Below are 16,046 nucleotides of genomic sequence, written 5' to 3' on the forward strand. Positions count from 1 at the left end.
CCCAACCCATGCTGGTGAATGATAGGTCAATTAATGCCTATCGTGATAACTCCAGGTGGGATTCAGCACTCAGAGTAACTATAAATGCAATCTTTCCCACTGCAGCCAATGATGCACTCAAAGATATTCTGTGTCCTTACTTTAACCACTTATTTGCCCTTGATTACTATTTTTTAAAGGAGTCCCTCAGAATATGTAAGACCTTCTTGAAGTTTGTCACTTTGGAAAATCATTTTAAAAGTCTTTTTCTAGTCCTAAAGCCTATTTCTAACCACTACTTACTGAAGAGCAACTAGAACCCCCAGGTGTTTCTTGCTTTTCCCTTGACATTCATAAACTAAAATAGCTGATTATTTTTAACTGCACCGTGCAGTGTCTTATATTTGTCCTTAGCCTGAGTGCAATGTTGGTTGAGCTTTCTTTTTAAGAGTTTGGCTGTGTTCCTCGGTCCACAAATCTCTCTAGCTTGGTGTCTTCTACATACAGGACACCAAAAATAAATTAACTTTCATCGTAATTCTGGGTCACTGGTAAATCTCTCGCAGTTCTTCTCCCTTAATTTTAATCTAAAGAACTAATTATCTAATTAGTTAAGCATTATATTTTAATAAATTCTTGCATTCAGGTTATCCAAATAGTTGAGAACATTTTGGGTGTAATCGTCATAGTTCACGTGTTTGTGCAGCTGTATAAAGCAGGAAACGTTAAGACATGTGGATTATTTGAGAAGTGTATTCAGGAATCATTGGTGCTTGTAGTAATATAGGTCCCTAAGGGGTGACTGTACCTGCTGTGTCAGTGCTGCTGTCCTTTTTTTTTTGTCTCTCTGTCACACTAGCATTATGCTCAGCTCCACTTGGCTTTCCATTTGTCTACAACCTCCAATAATGCTGATGTTCAGATTGTACCTTGTGGATCTCTCTGATTCCCCATTGTTAAGCACCAGCACAGTGTTTTCCCCCGCTTAGTGCTTTTTTTTAAAACTATCCCAGCTACTAACTCCCTCAATAACACAGCTTTTAATTCAAGTTATAAAGCTTCAGGTATATGGTGCAGGACTTGCACTTCTTGGTTGCATTTCACAGAACATTTTAAGTGAAATCAAACCCAGGATTCAGTTTTCTGAATACACAATATTTATTAGTATTAAAATAAATTAAACTTAAAACTATATATGGATGGAGGATTGGTTGACTGGCAGAAAGCAGGGGGGATAAAAGGGTCCTTTTCAGGCTGGCAGCTGACTAGTGGAGTTCTGCAGGGGTCAGTGTTGGGTCCACACCTTTTCACATTATATATCAATGATCCAGATGAAGGAACTGAGGGCACTGTGACAAAGTTGGTAGATGATATAAAGATAGGTGGAAGGACAAGTAATATTGAGGTGGGGAGACTTCAGAAGGACTTGGAAAGGTTAGGAGAATGGGCAAAGAAGTGACATGGAATACAATGTGAGGTTATGCGCTCTGAAAGGAAGAATAGAGGCGTAGACTGTTTTCTAAATGGGAAGAGATTCAGAAAGGGACTTGGAGTCCTTGTCTAGGATTCTCTTGAGGTTAACTTGCAGGTTGAGTTGGTAGTTAGCATTCATTTTAAGAGGACGAGAATACAAAAGCAGGGTAGTACTGCTGAAGCTTTATAAGGCTCTGATCAGACTACATTTAGAGTAGGCTAAACTTGCCTTCCGTCCATTGACTCTGTCTGCTTTTCCCCCTGCCTCGGCAAAGCAGCCAGCATAATTAAGGACCCTCTGCCCTGACATTCTCTCTTCTACCTTCTTCCATCGGGAAAGATATAAAAGCCTGAGGTCATGTACCAACTGACTCAAGAACAACTTCTTCCCTGCTGCTGTTAGACTTTTGAATGGACTACCTTGCATTAAGTTGATGTTTCTCTACACCTTAGCTATGACTCTAACACTACATTCTGCACACTCTAGTTTCCTTATGAACAATGTTTTGTCTGTATAGCGCAAGGAGCAATACTTTTCACTATGTTAATACATGTGACAATAAATCAAATCAAGGCTACTGTTCAAAGGATGTATCTCGGGAAGGATGTGCTGGCCTTGGAGGGTCCAGAGGAGGTTCACCCAGAAATGAAAAGCTTGATGTATGAGGAGCATTTGAGGACTCTGGGTCTGTTCTCAATGAAGTTTTAAAAGATGAGGGGGGATCTTGGGGAAGAAGTTCCCATCGGTAGCAGAGATTAGACTAATGTGACTGAAGGTGGACAAATCCCCGGGACCAGATGGAATGCATCTCAGCGTTCTGAAAGAAATGGCAGAGGTGATAGCGGTTGCCTTAGTAATTATTTATCAAAATTTGCTGGACTCCGGGGAAGTGCCAGAAGATTGGAAACGCCACTGTTTAAAAAAGGTAGCAGACAAAAGGCAGGGAATTATAGGCCGGTTAGTTTAACGTCTGTAGTTGGAAAAATGCTAGAATCCGTCATCAAAGAAGAAATAGCGAGGCACCTAGAAAAGAATGGTTTGATCGAGCAGACGCAGCGTGGATTCGTTAAGGGGAAGTCGTGTTTGACGAATTTATTGGATTTCTATGAGGATGTGACTAGTGCGGTAGACAGAGGGGAACTGGTGGATGTGGTGTTTTTAGATTTCCAAAAGGCGTTTGATAAGGTGCCTCAAAAGGTTGCTGCAGAAAGTTAGGGTGCACAGGGTTGGGGGTAAGGTGTTAGCATGGATAGAGGATTGGCTGTCTAATAGGAAGCAGAGAGTTGGTATCAGTGGGTGCTAGTGGAGTGCTGCAGGGACAGGTGCTGGGGCCTCAACTGTTTACCATTTATATAGATGATCTGGAGGAGGGGGCAGAGTGTAGGGTGACGAAATTTGCTGATGACACAAAGATGAGTGGAAAAGCAAATTGCGTGGAGGGTGTGGAAAGTCTGCAGAGAGATCTGGATAAGCTGAGCGAGTGGGCGAGGACCTGGCAGATGGAGTATAATGTTAGCAAGTGTGAGGTTATCCACTTTGGCAGAAATAATAGTAGGAGGGATTATTATTTAAAAGGCGAAAAGCTGCAGCATGCTACAGTGCAGACGGACCTGGGGGTCCTTGTGCATGAATCACAAAAACCCAGTCTGCAGGTGATCAAGAAGGCGAATGGAATGTTGGCCTTTATAGCGAGGGGGATAGAATATAAAAGTAGGGAGGTCTTGCTGCAACTGTACAGGGCACTGGTGAGGCTGCAGCTGGAGTACTGTGTGCAGTTTTGGTCGCCGCACCTGTGCAAGGATATATTGGCCTTGGAGGGAGTGCAGAGGAGGTTCACTAGGCTGATACCGGAGATGAGGGGGTTGGCCTATGAAGAGAGACAAAATAGACTGGGTCTGTACTCATTGGAGTTTAGAAGGAAGAGGGTGGATCTTATAGAGACGTATAAGATAATGAAGGGGATAGATAGGGTAGAGGTAGAGAAATTCTTCCCGCTTAGAAAAGATAGCAGGACTAGAGGACACAGCCACAAGATAAGGGGGTGGGGGGACAGTTTAGATCACAGTTGAGGAGGAACTTCTTCACTCAAAGGGTGATGAATCTCTGGAATTCTCTGCCTGTTGAAGAGGTGGAGGCTACCTCGCTGAATATATTTAAGTCATGGGTAGATAGGTTTCTGACAGGGGAATTAAGGGTTATGGGGAGAAAGTGGGAAAGTGGAACTGATCCACTTCAGATCAGCGGTGATCTTATTGAATGATGGGGCAGGCTCGAAGGGCTAGATGGCCTACTCCTGCTCCTATTTCTTATGTTCTTATTTGGATCTGTGGGCACAGCCTCAGAATAAAGAAAAGACTCTTTGGAACTGAGATGAGGAGAAACTTCTTCAGCCAGAGGGTGGGATATCTGTGGAATTCATTTCCTCAGAAGGCTGTGGAGGCCAGGTCATTGAGTATATTTAAGATGGAGATAGATGGGCATCAAAGACTACAGGGAAAAGGCAGGAGAATGGGGTTGAGAAACTTAGCAGCCATGATTGAATGGTCTAATTCTGCTCTTACGTCTTACGGTCTTGATTCTTGTTCTTAACAAACCACTGCAAGCTGGTTTGGTGACATGAAGAATTCTTCTAACTGTTTCGTTATGCAAACCAAATTAACCTGGAGTTAATTTGGAGTTGACTGGAGGATTTTTTTGGTTCACTATATAAAAACTTGACCAGTAAAAACTCTCCTTTCTAATGTTATCGGATGACAAATTTTATGAAATTGGGCACACAAAACGGAAGCAGACTAAAGTTACACTCAGAGCCTCTCCACTAAAAATCAAAAAGTGACAAACACCGATCAGCAGGCAAGAGCATGCTTTTAGAATGCAAATGAGGGCTAGCACATAAGGGAAGCTGGCCAGGATGGCACCTACGGGAACTAAATCTCCACCCCATCAAAATCAGCACCTTTAAAACAGTCAAACAACCCATGGAGACACCTAAAATTAGCATAGTTAAGGAAACATTCCTGGCACCTCAAAACCTCTTTTGAGATCAATGACACACCTATGGTTCAAACCTCAGAGATTCTAGACTATTAATAACCAATCAGACAAAACAATTAACACACACCTAAAACAATTTCCTCAACACTTGAAAACATCGAGACGGGATGGCTAAGGTCAAATACTGTAAATAAAGTATTAGCATTTGAATCGCATACTGCACCGAAGTTCAGGTATAACTATAGCCTGCTGCGAAGGACGGACAGAGCACTTTCGGGACAGTCCGATTCTATGTCGTGACTGTGCTTCTCCGTCGACATAAAATAAAGCTGTACCGTTATTGAACGTCACCCTGAGTCCGTAGTTGTCGTTTTGCCCACTCACGCTAACACTAATATCAGATTCAAACTTTAATTACAATTCTGCAGAAGCCTATCTCACGTTGCTTTGCTGATCTCCCAGTTTCTATTCCCAACATATGCTTGTGTGCTGCAAATGTACGAAATGGAAAATATTGCACATGCGTTCTTATTCTGTGGAGTTTCTTTATAAATCCTGTTTGTCTGCACCCCTTTGCAACACACTGATCAATCTGGTCTCATTTTACAGGTTCTTGTCCAGGTCTCTTGAGCCCTGTTTGTACACCTGAGGTTTTATGACTGTTGAAGTGAAAGCTGTGTTATCAAGCAAATTAGTAGTTTTGGGAAGTTAAAAGCAACATTAAGTAGGAAAAAAGGCTGGGCTGTTGCTTAGCAACAGCAAATCAGTGTGACCCAGAAGAAAAACACCATTCTGCAGAAACTGCCAGAACAGGCAAGATGGAAACTGCAAAAAGCAAACTTCCCAAAAGAAACCAGGGAGTTGGTGGGCCTGTGAAGCAGTGGTGTTCTGTTGGTCCGGCTCAATACTTGAGTGTGTACTTGGAAGGCGAAGCTTGAATGTACGTGGTGATGCAGAGGCAAAGAACATTGGAAGGAGGGATCAAAACCCTGGAAGTGCATCCTTGTTGAAGACATCTGAGAAAAAGCAATGTTTGGGAGAAAATTCCAAGAGGATTTCTTAGTGTGGGTTAGTGTGGAGATGGGAAACCCCTCAGTAAAAGACAGTTTCAGTGAGACCACTTGGCTTACAGTGTGACAGGTGCCCAGGGGGAGTTGATGGGATAATTAAGGCGTTTGCTTTGGGTGTCTTATGGTTTTGGAGTGTGATGTGTCCGACCACGGGTCATTGATTCATTTACATGGGCTATGTATTTAACTGTCAACATTAGAAGATAGATTTTGTAACTTATGTTATTCTTCTGAATTTATATGAAGGTATATTTGAGGTGTAGGAGTATGTGATGGAGTTCATCTTGTCTTAATAAATGTTTTACTCTTAAACTTGATTGGCAGATTCCTGTAATACTATTCAGTAGCCATCCTCCATATTTCTAAACAAAAAAATAAAAGTTAAGATCTACAAAGCCAGGTTCCACCCTGGATCTGACTTGCCCAGTCATAACATCAGCTGGAGTCATAATATGTTCAAGAAGTTGGTTCACCAGCAACCTGTTCTGGTCCTGTCACACTGACATAGTTAAGAAAGCCCACCAACATCTCTGCTTTCTCAGAAGACTAAAGAGATTTGGCATGTCAGTTATAACTGTCACCCACTTTTACAGATGCACTATAGAAAGCATTCTTTCTGGTTGTATCACAGCTTGGTATGGCTCCTACTCTGTCCAAGACCATCATAAAGTACAAAAGATCATGAATGTAACCCAATCCATCATGCAAACCAACCTCCCATCCATTGACTCTCTACATTTTCCACCACCTGGGCAAAGCAACCAGCATAATTAAGGACCTCACACACCCCGGACATTCTCTTTTCATGTTCTTCCGTAGGGAGAAATACACAAGTCTGAGATCACATATCAACTGACTCGAGAACAGCTTCTTCCCTGCTGTCATCAGACTTTTGAATGGACTTACCTTGCATTAAGTTCATCTTTTTCTCCATGCTAGCTATGACTGTAACAGTACATTCTGTGCTGTCTCGTTTCTAGTTTCTTTCTCTATGAACGGTATGCTTTGTATTCCATGCAAGAAACAATACTTTTCACTGTATACCAATACATGTGACAAGCACTGCTGCTTCACAGCTCCGGGAACCTGGGTTCGATTCACTGTCTGTGTGGAGTTTGCACATCTCCTTGTATCTGCATGGGTTTCCTCCAGGTGCTCAGGTTTCCTCCCATAGTCCAAACATGTGCGGGTTAGGTTGATTGGCCATGCTAAATTGTCCCTTAGTGTCCTGAGATGCATAGGTTAGAGGGACTAGTGATTAAAATATGTGGGGATATGTGGGTAGGGCCTGGGTGCGATTGTGGTCAGTGCAGACTCGATGGGTTGAATGGCCTCCTTCTGTACAGTAGGGTTTCTATGAAGGTGGTTGACCCCTAACACCTCAAGTGTAATTAGGGATGGCTAACAAGTGCTATCCTACACAGCCACTCCTATGTGCTATGAAAGAGAAAAAACACATGAATTTTACTCACGGAAAGAAATCTGCCATCCTTAGTTGGTCTAGTCGCCATGTGACTCCAGACCTACTCTTAAAATGTTCTCTGAAATGGCCTAGCAAGCCACTCAGTTGTCATATTTCTAAGAGTGAATATTACTTTACAATTGCAGAGTTGCTGCAAAAAAGTTTTTAATAAATTCGTTGTGCTATTAATTAAAATACTTTTTTTCTTCAAGGTACACTCCAGTAGGCCGTTCGTTCTTCACACCATCTGAGGGGTGCTCTAATCCCTTGGGAGGAGGCAGGGAAGTGTGGTTTGGATTTCACCAGTCTGTCAGACCTTCGTTGTGGAAAATGATGCTTAATATTGATGGTGGGTTTCAGAGGTTAACATACAAATTTATTCTTGCCTTTTAAGAGATTAGGACATTTTCACTGCATTCTTAATTGATCTAAATTTGAGGTACCTGCCTTTTGACTTTTATTTATTATGTAAATTATTGAACATTGCATGGCATGGCTGAGAATTCTGAAAAAACTAACAATGGGATTACAGTGGCAAAAGTTTTTTAACAACAGGAAAGAATAGTATGTTTGTGTAACATCTTTCACAACTACAATGCTGTACAATCAACCAAGTACTTTTAAAGTGAATTCACTTGCACTTTGGCCAATTTACATGGAGGAAAGTACCACAGCGAGAAACAACTTGATCGACTAAATAATCTCTGTTCTGTGGAAATTTTGATTGTACAACATAGATTACGAGTGCTGCCTCACGGCACCAGGGACCTGGGTTCGATTCTTGTCTCGGGTCACAGTCTGTGTGGAGTCTGCATGTTCTCCCTGTGTCTGCGTGGGTTTCCTTTGGGTGCTCCGGTTTCCTTTGGGTGCTCCAGTTTCCTTCCACAGTCCAAAGACGTGCTGATTAGGTGCATTGGTCATGTTAAATTCGCCCATAGTGTACCTGAATGGATGTCTGTGTGTGTCAATTAGGGGATTTTCACAGTACCTTCATTGCAATATTAATGTAAGCCCACTTGTGACACAAATAAACTTTAACTTTAGAATGGGCAAGACATTGACAGTTTCTTTGCTCTTCAAATCTTGCTTTTTTTTCATTAACCTGATAAGGCAGGCTGGACTCAAAGTACTCTGGAATTTGCAATGTGTGCAAATTCATTGAAGCTTAAAGTCTGGCCAATTTTCCCTGTGATTTATGCGTTTGATTAGTGTTGATCTTAAATGTGAATATATAGAATGACCAATCGCTGTTTTGCAGCTCCCTGTTTGAGTCAGTATGTAAATATATAAACCTGTGGAGCTTCTGGGTTTTAGAGTTAACATTCTTGTATTGTAACTTTCATTAACATTATAAGTATTCCCTAGAAACCTATGTTTAACTACATTATGTAGTGACATGCATGTGTAATATAAATATTACAATCAAATAGTGAAATCTGATGAATTTGTATTTGTGCATGCGATTATTATGATACATTCATATATTCATGTCGAGTTGATACTTCTAGTTGAAGCAGAAAAATTTTGCTGACAAATAAGATTTAGTTCATTGTAACCCAAAATTATAACCTGCTGGAATCAATGTAAGGCTGTTACACTAACATGCTTTAGAATTTTTTAATTCTAATTCCCTTTCCTTATGGCTAAGACTTAATTCAAGGCCAGGATGGTACACACTTTCAACTTTCTGCCCTGGTGGAGCTTTTTCCACTCGATCTGTACCATTTCAAACTTATGCTGTTGAAAATTGCACACTGTTCTAAATGTGTCCTCATTAATGATCTTTGTAAGATAAAAATAATTCGTTTAAACTTCTGATCAGATGCCATCAAAGTGCAGCTTATTGCTAGCAACTTTCAAATAGCTAGATCATTTGTGGTTAATACCTTCCAAATTATTTCTACTTGAGTAAATGCATACCTTGTTTAATTGGTACACACTTCATAACCATGTATGCAGTACCTTGTATTTTCCTCAAAAAATCCATTTAACTTTCTTCCTAATTTAATTCACCCATTCCTTTATCTGGGAACAATAGGAGATACAGGATGTACCATTGTAGAATTTTGTTTTTCTCATATGCGGATGCTGCCTGACCTCAGTATTTTCAGCATTTTCTGTTTTTATTTCCGATTTCTAACGTCTGCAGTATCTAACATTTATTCCACTGGTTAAAATTTGTTGCATTCATACCCCAGTTCAATTCTGTAAAACTAAGGCAGAGGCCTGAAGTGCTGAATATATCATAACTGGATTGTTTCGGTTCAGATGGCTAGCTTTCATGAAATAGACATAACGCAGCTAGTGTTCACCACATAATTGTGTGCATGTAATCCATTTATAATGGATCCGATTTTAACATTCCAAGAAACTGACAGACTGCATCTGCCTAAACTGAGCATGTTGATATATATTGACCAGATTTAACTAGCAGTTTGCTGGGTGACTTCTTGAACTTGGTCCATACTTCAAATTTACCATGTTTTCTGGCTCCACCTCTGTTAGTCCGTATCTTCCAGTTTCTAGCCCATTCTTTTTGTCTCTAGATCATAGTTTCCCAAGCTGCTCTGGTCTATGTTTAAACTCCTTTGAAATATGACAGTAAAAATCTGATTTTCTTCACATATCTGTTTATAGGATGTGAACGTTGTTGATGAGGTCAGCATTTATTGCTCATCTCTAATTGCCCTTGAAGAGAAATTGCTACTTCCAGCTACTTAGCAACTATTGTACTCTGGATATCTAATTTAGTGAGAGAGTGCTGCTGCAACCTGTTCAGGTTTTGTTCTTTAAGAGGTTAAGATTACAACATATTTTGAGGCAGAAAAGACAGATTTATTTTGCATGTAACTGCAAAGGTTGACCTACAGTTGTGAGATCCTGATTCTGAATGTCACAGAGGTGGAAACTATTTAATTCCCTATCATTAATGGCCATTATTTTGTGCAAATATTTGCTTCAAAATAGGGGGACAGATGAGTTACAAATTTCTTTCTACTTCCAGTATCTGCTACAGCGTTTTATAAAGCTCAGCCGGTGATTGAATTCATGTGTGAAGTTTTGGATTTTAAAAATATTGAAGAACAGCAAAAACCATTAACTGACTCCCAGAGAGTAAAGTTCACCAAGGAGATCAAGGGTGAGTGTAGAAACTGATTATGATTTTTATAGTATTAAGTATGTTAGTATTTCTTTTTCATTGTCAACCGAACATCTTTCAATTTTAAGATAATATTGCATGTCATTAGTTGAGTGGAGCAGGCTTGAAGGGCCAAATGGCCTGCTCCTGTCTTCTATGTTTTTGTGAGATCTCATGGCATCTAAAGTCTTTTTAAGGATATGGCAATCTAATGTTTCTGGACCTGCAACCCACCAAGTGAATGTTGAAATAGTAGAGTGAAAAGTTGTGCAATGAAATTTAATAATTTCCACCAGAAAAAATAATTATGAAAGCTGTTGGGTTGTAACATAAATCCATCCAGTTTATGAATGCCCTTCAGGGAATGGAACTTCTCACATTTTGCCAGTCTGGCCTACATGTGACTGCAGTCCTACACCATGTGATTTACTGTTAAACTAGTCCAGTTGTCAGGGCAAGTGGGGTTAGACAACATGTATATAAATTTGCATCGTGTAACTGCCATGTTACAAATTGATATTGTGAATAGGAGCCAACTGTACAAGGTAATGGATTTGTTTGATTTTAGAAGTCATTGTTCTGAAATTTAGGCTTTGCTAAAACTACTTTCTAAAATAGAATCACACAATGATACAGTATAGAAAGAGGCCATTCAACCTATTATGCCTGTACTGGATTTTTGAGTAATCTCCCTTGTGCCTCCTCATAGTCCTGTAAATTTATTCCCTTTAAATATTTATCCATTTCCCTTTTAAAAGTTACTATTGACTCTCCTTCCACAATACTTGCGTAGTGCATTGCAGTATCTTGCTGTGGTCATGAAACAAAATTTTCTCATGTCGCCTCTGGTCCTTTTTGTTATCTACTGAACCTGCTGCCACTGTTTACTTAATAACAAGGTCCTTGGTTTTAAGCATCTCTATCAAATCTCTTAACTTCCTTTGCTCTAAGAAGTAGCCAGATTGGACAGATTTTGTTTGATCTATAAGAGAGTCGAGGGTTTTTGGGGGAGGTACGGGACAGACATGAAAAGGGAGTTCTGGCCACGACCAGATCAACCACGAGCAGGCTCGGGGCCAAATTGCTTAGTCCTGCTCCTATTTCTTATCTCAGGTGAACTCTAGAAAATTACATCAGCAAACAAATGGGAGAAATGACAGTTATAAGAGGCACAAGTTCAAAGTAAGGGGGGAAAGTTCAGTGGAGATATGTGGGGGAGTTTGTTTTACACAGAAGGTGGTGGGGGCCTGGAATGAACTGCCAAATGAGGTGATTTAGGCAGCTTCATTAACCACATTGAAAACTTAGCTGGCTAGACACACGAACAGACATGAACATAAAGGGATACAGGTGGTTGGTCTAGATAGGGCATCATGATCGGCGCTGGCTTGGAGAGCCGTAGGGCCTGTACCTATGCTGCACTGTTCTTCTTTTAATTCTGTGCAATTTGTATGTCCACCAGGAATGATTTTGAAAGTGTGAAGCACCCTTCGGGGCGAGTATGAATTGGTGGCATGTAGAAAAATAATCCACTGTTCATTGAACTAGTCAGAAGAACTGAAGGGAATTTGAAAATAGATTGCAATGACACACTTTCTAGCATGTCATGGCAGTGGAATATGAACAATTCACAACAGCCTGCTGCACTAAATTAGTGAACTAAGGATAGGCAATATGATCTGAAGAATGAACTTACTAAGTGAGCAGCAGACCTGCTATCTGCATTTTTATTCATTTGGTTTTTGCTACTCTGAGATTTTGCCTTTATTTTTGGTCCTGTTCAACTGACAAAAAATTACTTGGCTGAAACAACAAATGTCTCTGCTTGGGATCTGAGGCCAGAATTCCTTGCCACCTTTTAATTAATACTGCCTTGTCCAACTCAACTGATCACTTTGCCAAAGCACACGACAGCGTTGCAGTGGAGTGCACAATTTTATACTTTCTTCCTTTTCTCTTCTATCCTTTCTCCTAATTGGAGAACCTGCACTGATTGCGAGTGTGATAGAGGCAGATTCAATTGTGGCATTCAAAAGGGAACTGGGTAACTATTTGAATAAAGAAAAAATTGCAGAGCTAGGAGGAAAAGAGAGAGAGTGGAGGCGGGGTGCGGGTGGTGTGGTGGGCTAAACGAGCTGAGTTACTCTTGTGGAGAGTTGACATGGAAATGATGGGCCAAATGGCCTCCTGTTATGTCACCATTCTCCGATTCTGTGAAGAGCAGGTCAGAGACTAGGAAATCTGTGGCTCACTTCCTGACTGTTTGAAGCCTGCCCACCATCTACAAGGTAGGAGTGTGATGAAATACTTTCTAATTGTCTGGATGATAAGAGCCTAAGGAGCTCAGCGCTATCTAGGCAAAGCAGTTGATGTAATTAAAGACCCTATCCACCACTGACACTAGACATGGCTGAATGTAGTACCTATAAGATGCTCCGCATAAATATGTCCAATATCCCTTGACTACACTTTCTCAACCCATGATCTCCACCACAAAGAAGGTTAAGGGCAACAGCTGCAGTGGAGCACCACCACCTGGAAATTCCTCTCCTTCAAGCCTGCACACCATTTTAAGTCGGAACTACATTGCCATTCCTTCACTGCCACTGGGTCAAAATCCTACACCTCACTTCCCAGCAGCATTATTAATCTACCTACATCACATGGGCTGCAGCAGTTAAAGACAGCAGCTCACCATGCCCTTTTCAAGGACAATTAGTGATGAATTAAAACATAATGCCTACATCCCATGGACAAATGAAATTCAGCACAGTGAAGTTGGGGGCAATGTGCCCTCTTTGTGCTGTGCACAGTCAGCTTGGTGCACCTTGCAGCCCCTTTTAAGATTAATGGCAAGCACCTTAAAACAGCAAGCTGCTTTAGCATAGCCCATTTGTTCCCCATGCAAAGCATTATTGAATGCTGTTCACCCATGCAGGTTAGTGTTGGAAGTGATTAATTTTGGTAAGAAGAATGGGGTGTGGGGGTGGAAAGGTAATATAAACTGAGTTGTACAATTTCATAGTGTACGCAGGAAGGGAGAGATCTGGGGTTGCACGTACACAAATCTTTGAAGATGCCAGGACAAATTGAAAAGGTTGCTGAAATAAGCATACGGTTTTTTGGCATTAATCGATGGATAGTGCAAAAGCAAGGAGGTTGTGCTAAACCTTTATAAAACGTTGTTTAAGTCTTAACTGGAGTGTTGTGTTCAATTTTAGGCAGGATGTTTTAAGAAGTTTTATTAAGGCAAGCGGCGCAGAAGAGATTTACCAAAATAGGACCAGTGTTGAGGTGTTTCAATGATGTGGAAATATTGGAGAACCGAGGCGGGGGGGTAAGGGGAAGTTGTTAGAGTTGTTAAATCATGAATGGTTTTTATTAAGTAATTAGGAGAAATTGTTTCCAGTGGTAGATGGTTTGGTAACCAGGGCACATAGGTTTAAAGCGATTTGCACTTACCAGTCATGTGAGGAATTTGTTTTTTTTTTAACAGAGTGAGTGATCTACACTGCATTGCCTGAAAGTGGAAGGAGATTCAACCATAACCTTTAGTGGGTTTTGATAAATGCACGAAGGGAAAGAATTTGTAGGGCTGTGAGAAAGAACAGATGTGATGGACTGAATAATGATGTGCTGTTATGTTTTATAATTCTGCGCTGTCCTTTGTATGCGATGAGTGCAGTGGAAATATCAATACTTGGTCTGTTATAAAAACTGGATTTAATTCCCTGCAGGTCTCAAGGTCGAGATAACTCATTGTGGACAAATGAAAAGAAAATATAGAGTGTGCAATGTTACCAGAAGACCTGCAAGCCATCAAACGTAAGGCATTTATGTATGAAAGAATAAGCTCAGAATAACTAAGTTTTTTAAAACTATATTGAGATTGCGTTGGATGTGGTAAATTTATAGAAATTTAGTTAAAATTATATGATCAGTATTTTGTAGATTAAAATGTTCGACTATTCAGTTAGCCAGTTTATGTGCATGTACGTATACACCTCTGAGAAATTGTAGAACTATACAGTTTTATTTTAGTACAGAAATTTGTTGAATTCAAATTCACTATCCAGTGTAAAATAAAATTGGGTGTCTCAACTAATTGCTGGATCATCCCTGTATTGTGTGATACATTTTGGAATTTAAGAGAATTAAATCTTTATTGTATTAATCCCTAGGACTGTTTTTACTTTAAATATGGTTTTTTACCAGAAGTAGTATTTTTAGAATGTTTTTCTGTCCTGCTTGATTGGTATTTTAAAAATTTATAAATTCAATGTCCATTGCCTGATTAAAGCTTCTAATTTTGTTTCATCCTGTTGGATACACACAGATTCCCACTTCAGCAAGAGAATGGACAGACTGTTGAATGCACAGTAGCACAATATTTCAAGGATAAGCACAAACTAAATCTTCGCTATCCTCATTTACCATGTCTACAAGTTGGGCAGGAACAAAAACACACGTATCTTCCTCTTGAGGCAAGTCATTTTTGTTTACTAAGCATGATTTTATAAAGATTTAAAATAAGATGTCCTGTAGTCCTTTTTCATCAAGTTTGTTGGCTTAAGATCAACAGTTGTTCTGCACACAGTTTTCACTTCCTTTTTCCTCCCTTTGCCCTTTCGATTTTGATAAACGTTATCTTTGCCCACTTGGTGTGACATCTCTAGCCAGATTTGAGTACAACCTTCTGCCACTACTACCTGTCACAAACTGCAAGAGTTGTCAGAGATCTTGTGGACACGAGAGTCTTATTGATTTTTCCTTGTCTCACTTGGTTGCCCCAGACTCCCTTAAAGTTCCTCTATTTAGTGCTGCTTAGACAAAGAACTAGATGGAAAGAGACTTGAGTCTCCATTTTCCTCCGCTCTGGCTATACAAATGTTCCAACTTCCTTTCAGTTCAATAATGCAATCTCTGGTGAAATTAGAGGTACAGAGACATTAATTTGCCATGTTAGGTTGGTCTTTTCTGTCCTTGGGGATCTTGAGTGCTCGCAGTGAATACCATTATTCTTTGGTGATTGCGATGAATGATAACTTCTACTTGTAATAGCTTCCCAGCATCGGAATTGGGGAGCAACCCAGAGATGCGTTGGGGAGATCCTCTTGGAAGTTCCCAAGCAAGGGTTTACATGATAATTGTTCAGAAGTGCTGGCTTCCTCTGGTCAATTGCGCTGCATTTGGAACCATCAGACAAAGCGATTTTTATCGCTAATTTCAAATGGTTCTGCCAGTGTTATGTTAATAGATAGTCTGAAAGAGATAGAAGAAATAACAGCAGTTCTAATCTTAGTGTAGCTACTTTAAACGCACAGACCAAGGCTTGTATGGGATACCCTCTCACCCCTGCCCCTGTAACCAGTCCAGGCGACTATCTCTCAACCCCCCCCTCAAAAAGCTAAGCATCCCACCCAATATTATATTCTCCCAATGTATGAGGCCCCCACCCCAAAGTCCAGATCCCCCCCCACTGCCACTCATGCCCGAAACCTCACATTCCTTCTCCTTACTTTGGACACTTGCTTCTTCTCTGGCCTGGTATTTTCAATGAAACATTTAACCCCTTCTGCTTCACGGCAACCAGTGCTGTTTTAAAAAAAGGGGGGATGCGTTCTTCTTCGCTCTGCTTAGCCACTGAAGTCGGAGACATGCCACATTGCTTGAATCTCACCAAACCTGAATCAGGAGAGTTGTGCAAGAATTAAGTTAAGAATTTTTAGCATTGCTAAGTTGATATAGAGTGGCAACCTGCCTCTGTCACTTCTAGGAAGCGATGGCCCATGGTATCGTACACGCCTCTGCAGAGTTTCATGCAATTGTCAAAAAAAATAGTTATTCACTTTTGTATTGAAGGAGAGAATAGTTGTTGTTAACAGGAATTTGAGTTGAGTTGCTTCACTATTTTTCCCACCGGGATGC

General features: G+C 40.5%; 1 protein-coding gene across 1 annotated transcript in view; it reads left to right on the top strand.

The window, feature by feature from the left end:
- LOC145346827 (protein argonaute-2) overlaps positions 1-16,046 on the top strand; it is a 92,001-nt gene that overhangs the window by 37,921 nt on the left and 38,034 nt on the right. The window contains exons 5-8 of the mRNA XM_080194626.1: positions 7,192-7,328; positions 9,984-10,118; positions 13,856-13,943; positions 14,455-14,602. Of these exons, the coding sequence (XP_080050752.1) occupies positions 7,192-7,328; positions 9,984-10,118; positions 13,856-13,943; positions 14,455-14,602 (508 nt within the window). The remainder of the gene's footprint in view (positions 1-7,191; positions 7,329-9,983; positions 10,119-13,855; positions 13,944-14,454; positions 14,603-16,046) is intronic.

This window comes from Carcharhinus amblyrhynchos, chromosome 8 (assembly GCF_965287045.1).
Source record: "Carcharhinus amblyrhynchos chromosome 8, sCarAmb.v2.hapA, whole genome shotgun sequence".
NCBI classification, from domain to species: domain Eukaryota; kingdom Metazoa; phylum Chordata; class Chondrichthyes; order Carcharhiniformes; family Carcharhinidae; genus Carcharhinus; species Carcharhinus amblyrhynchos.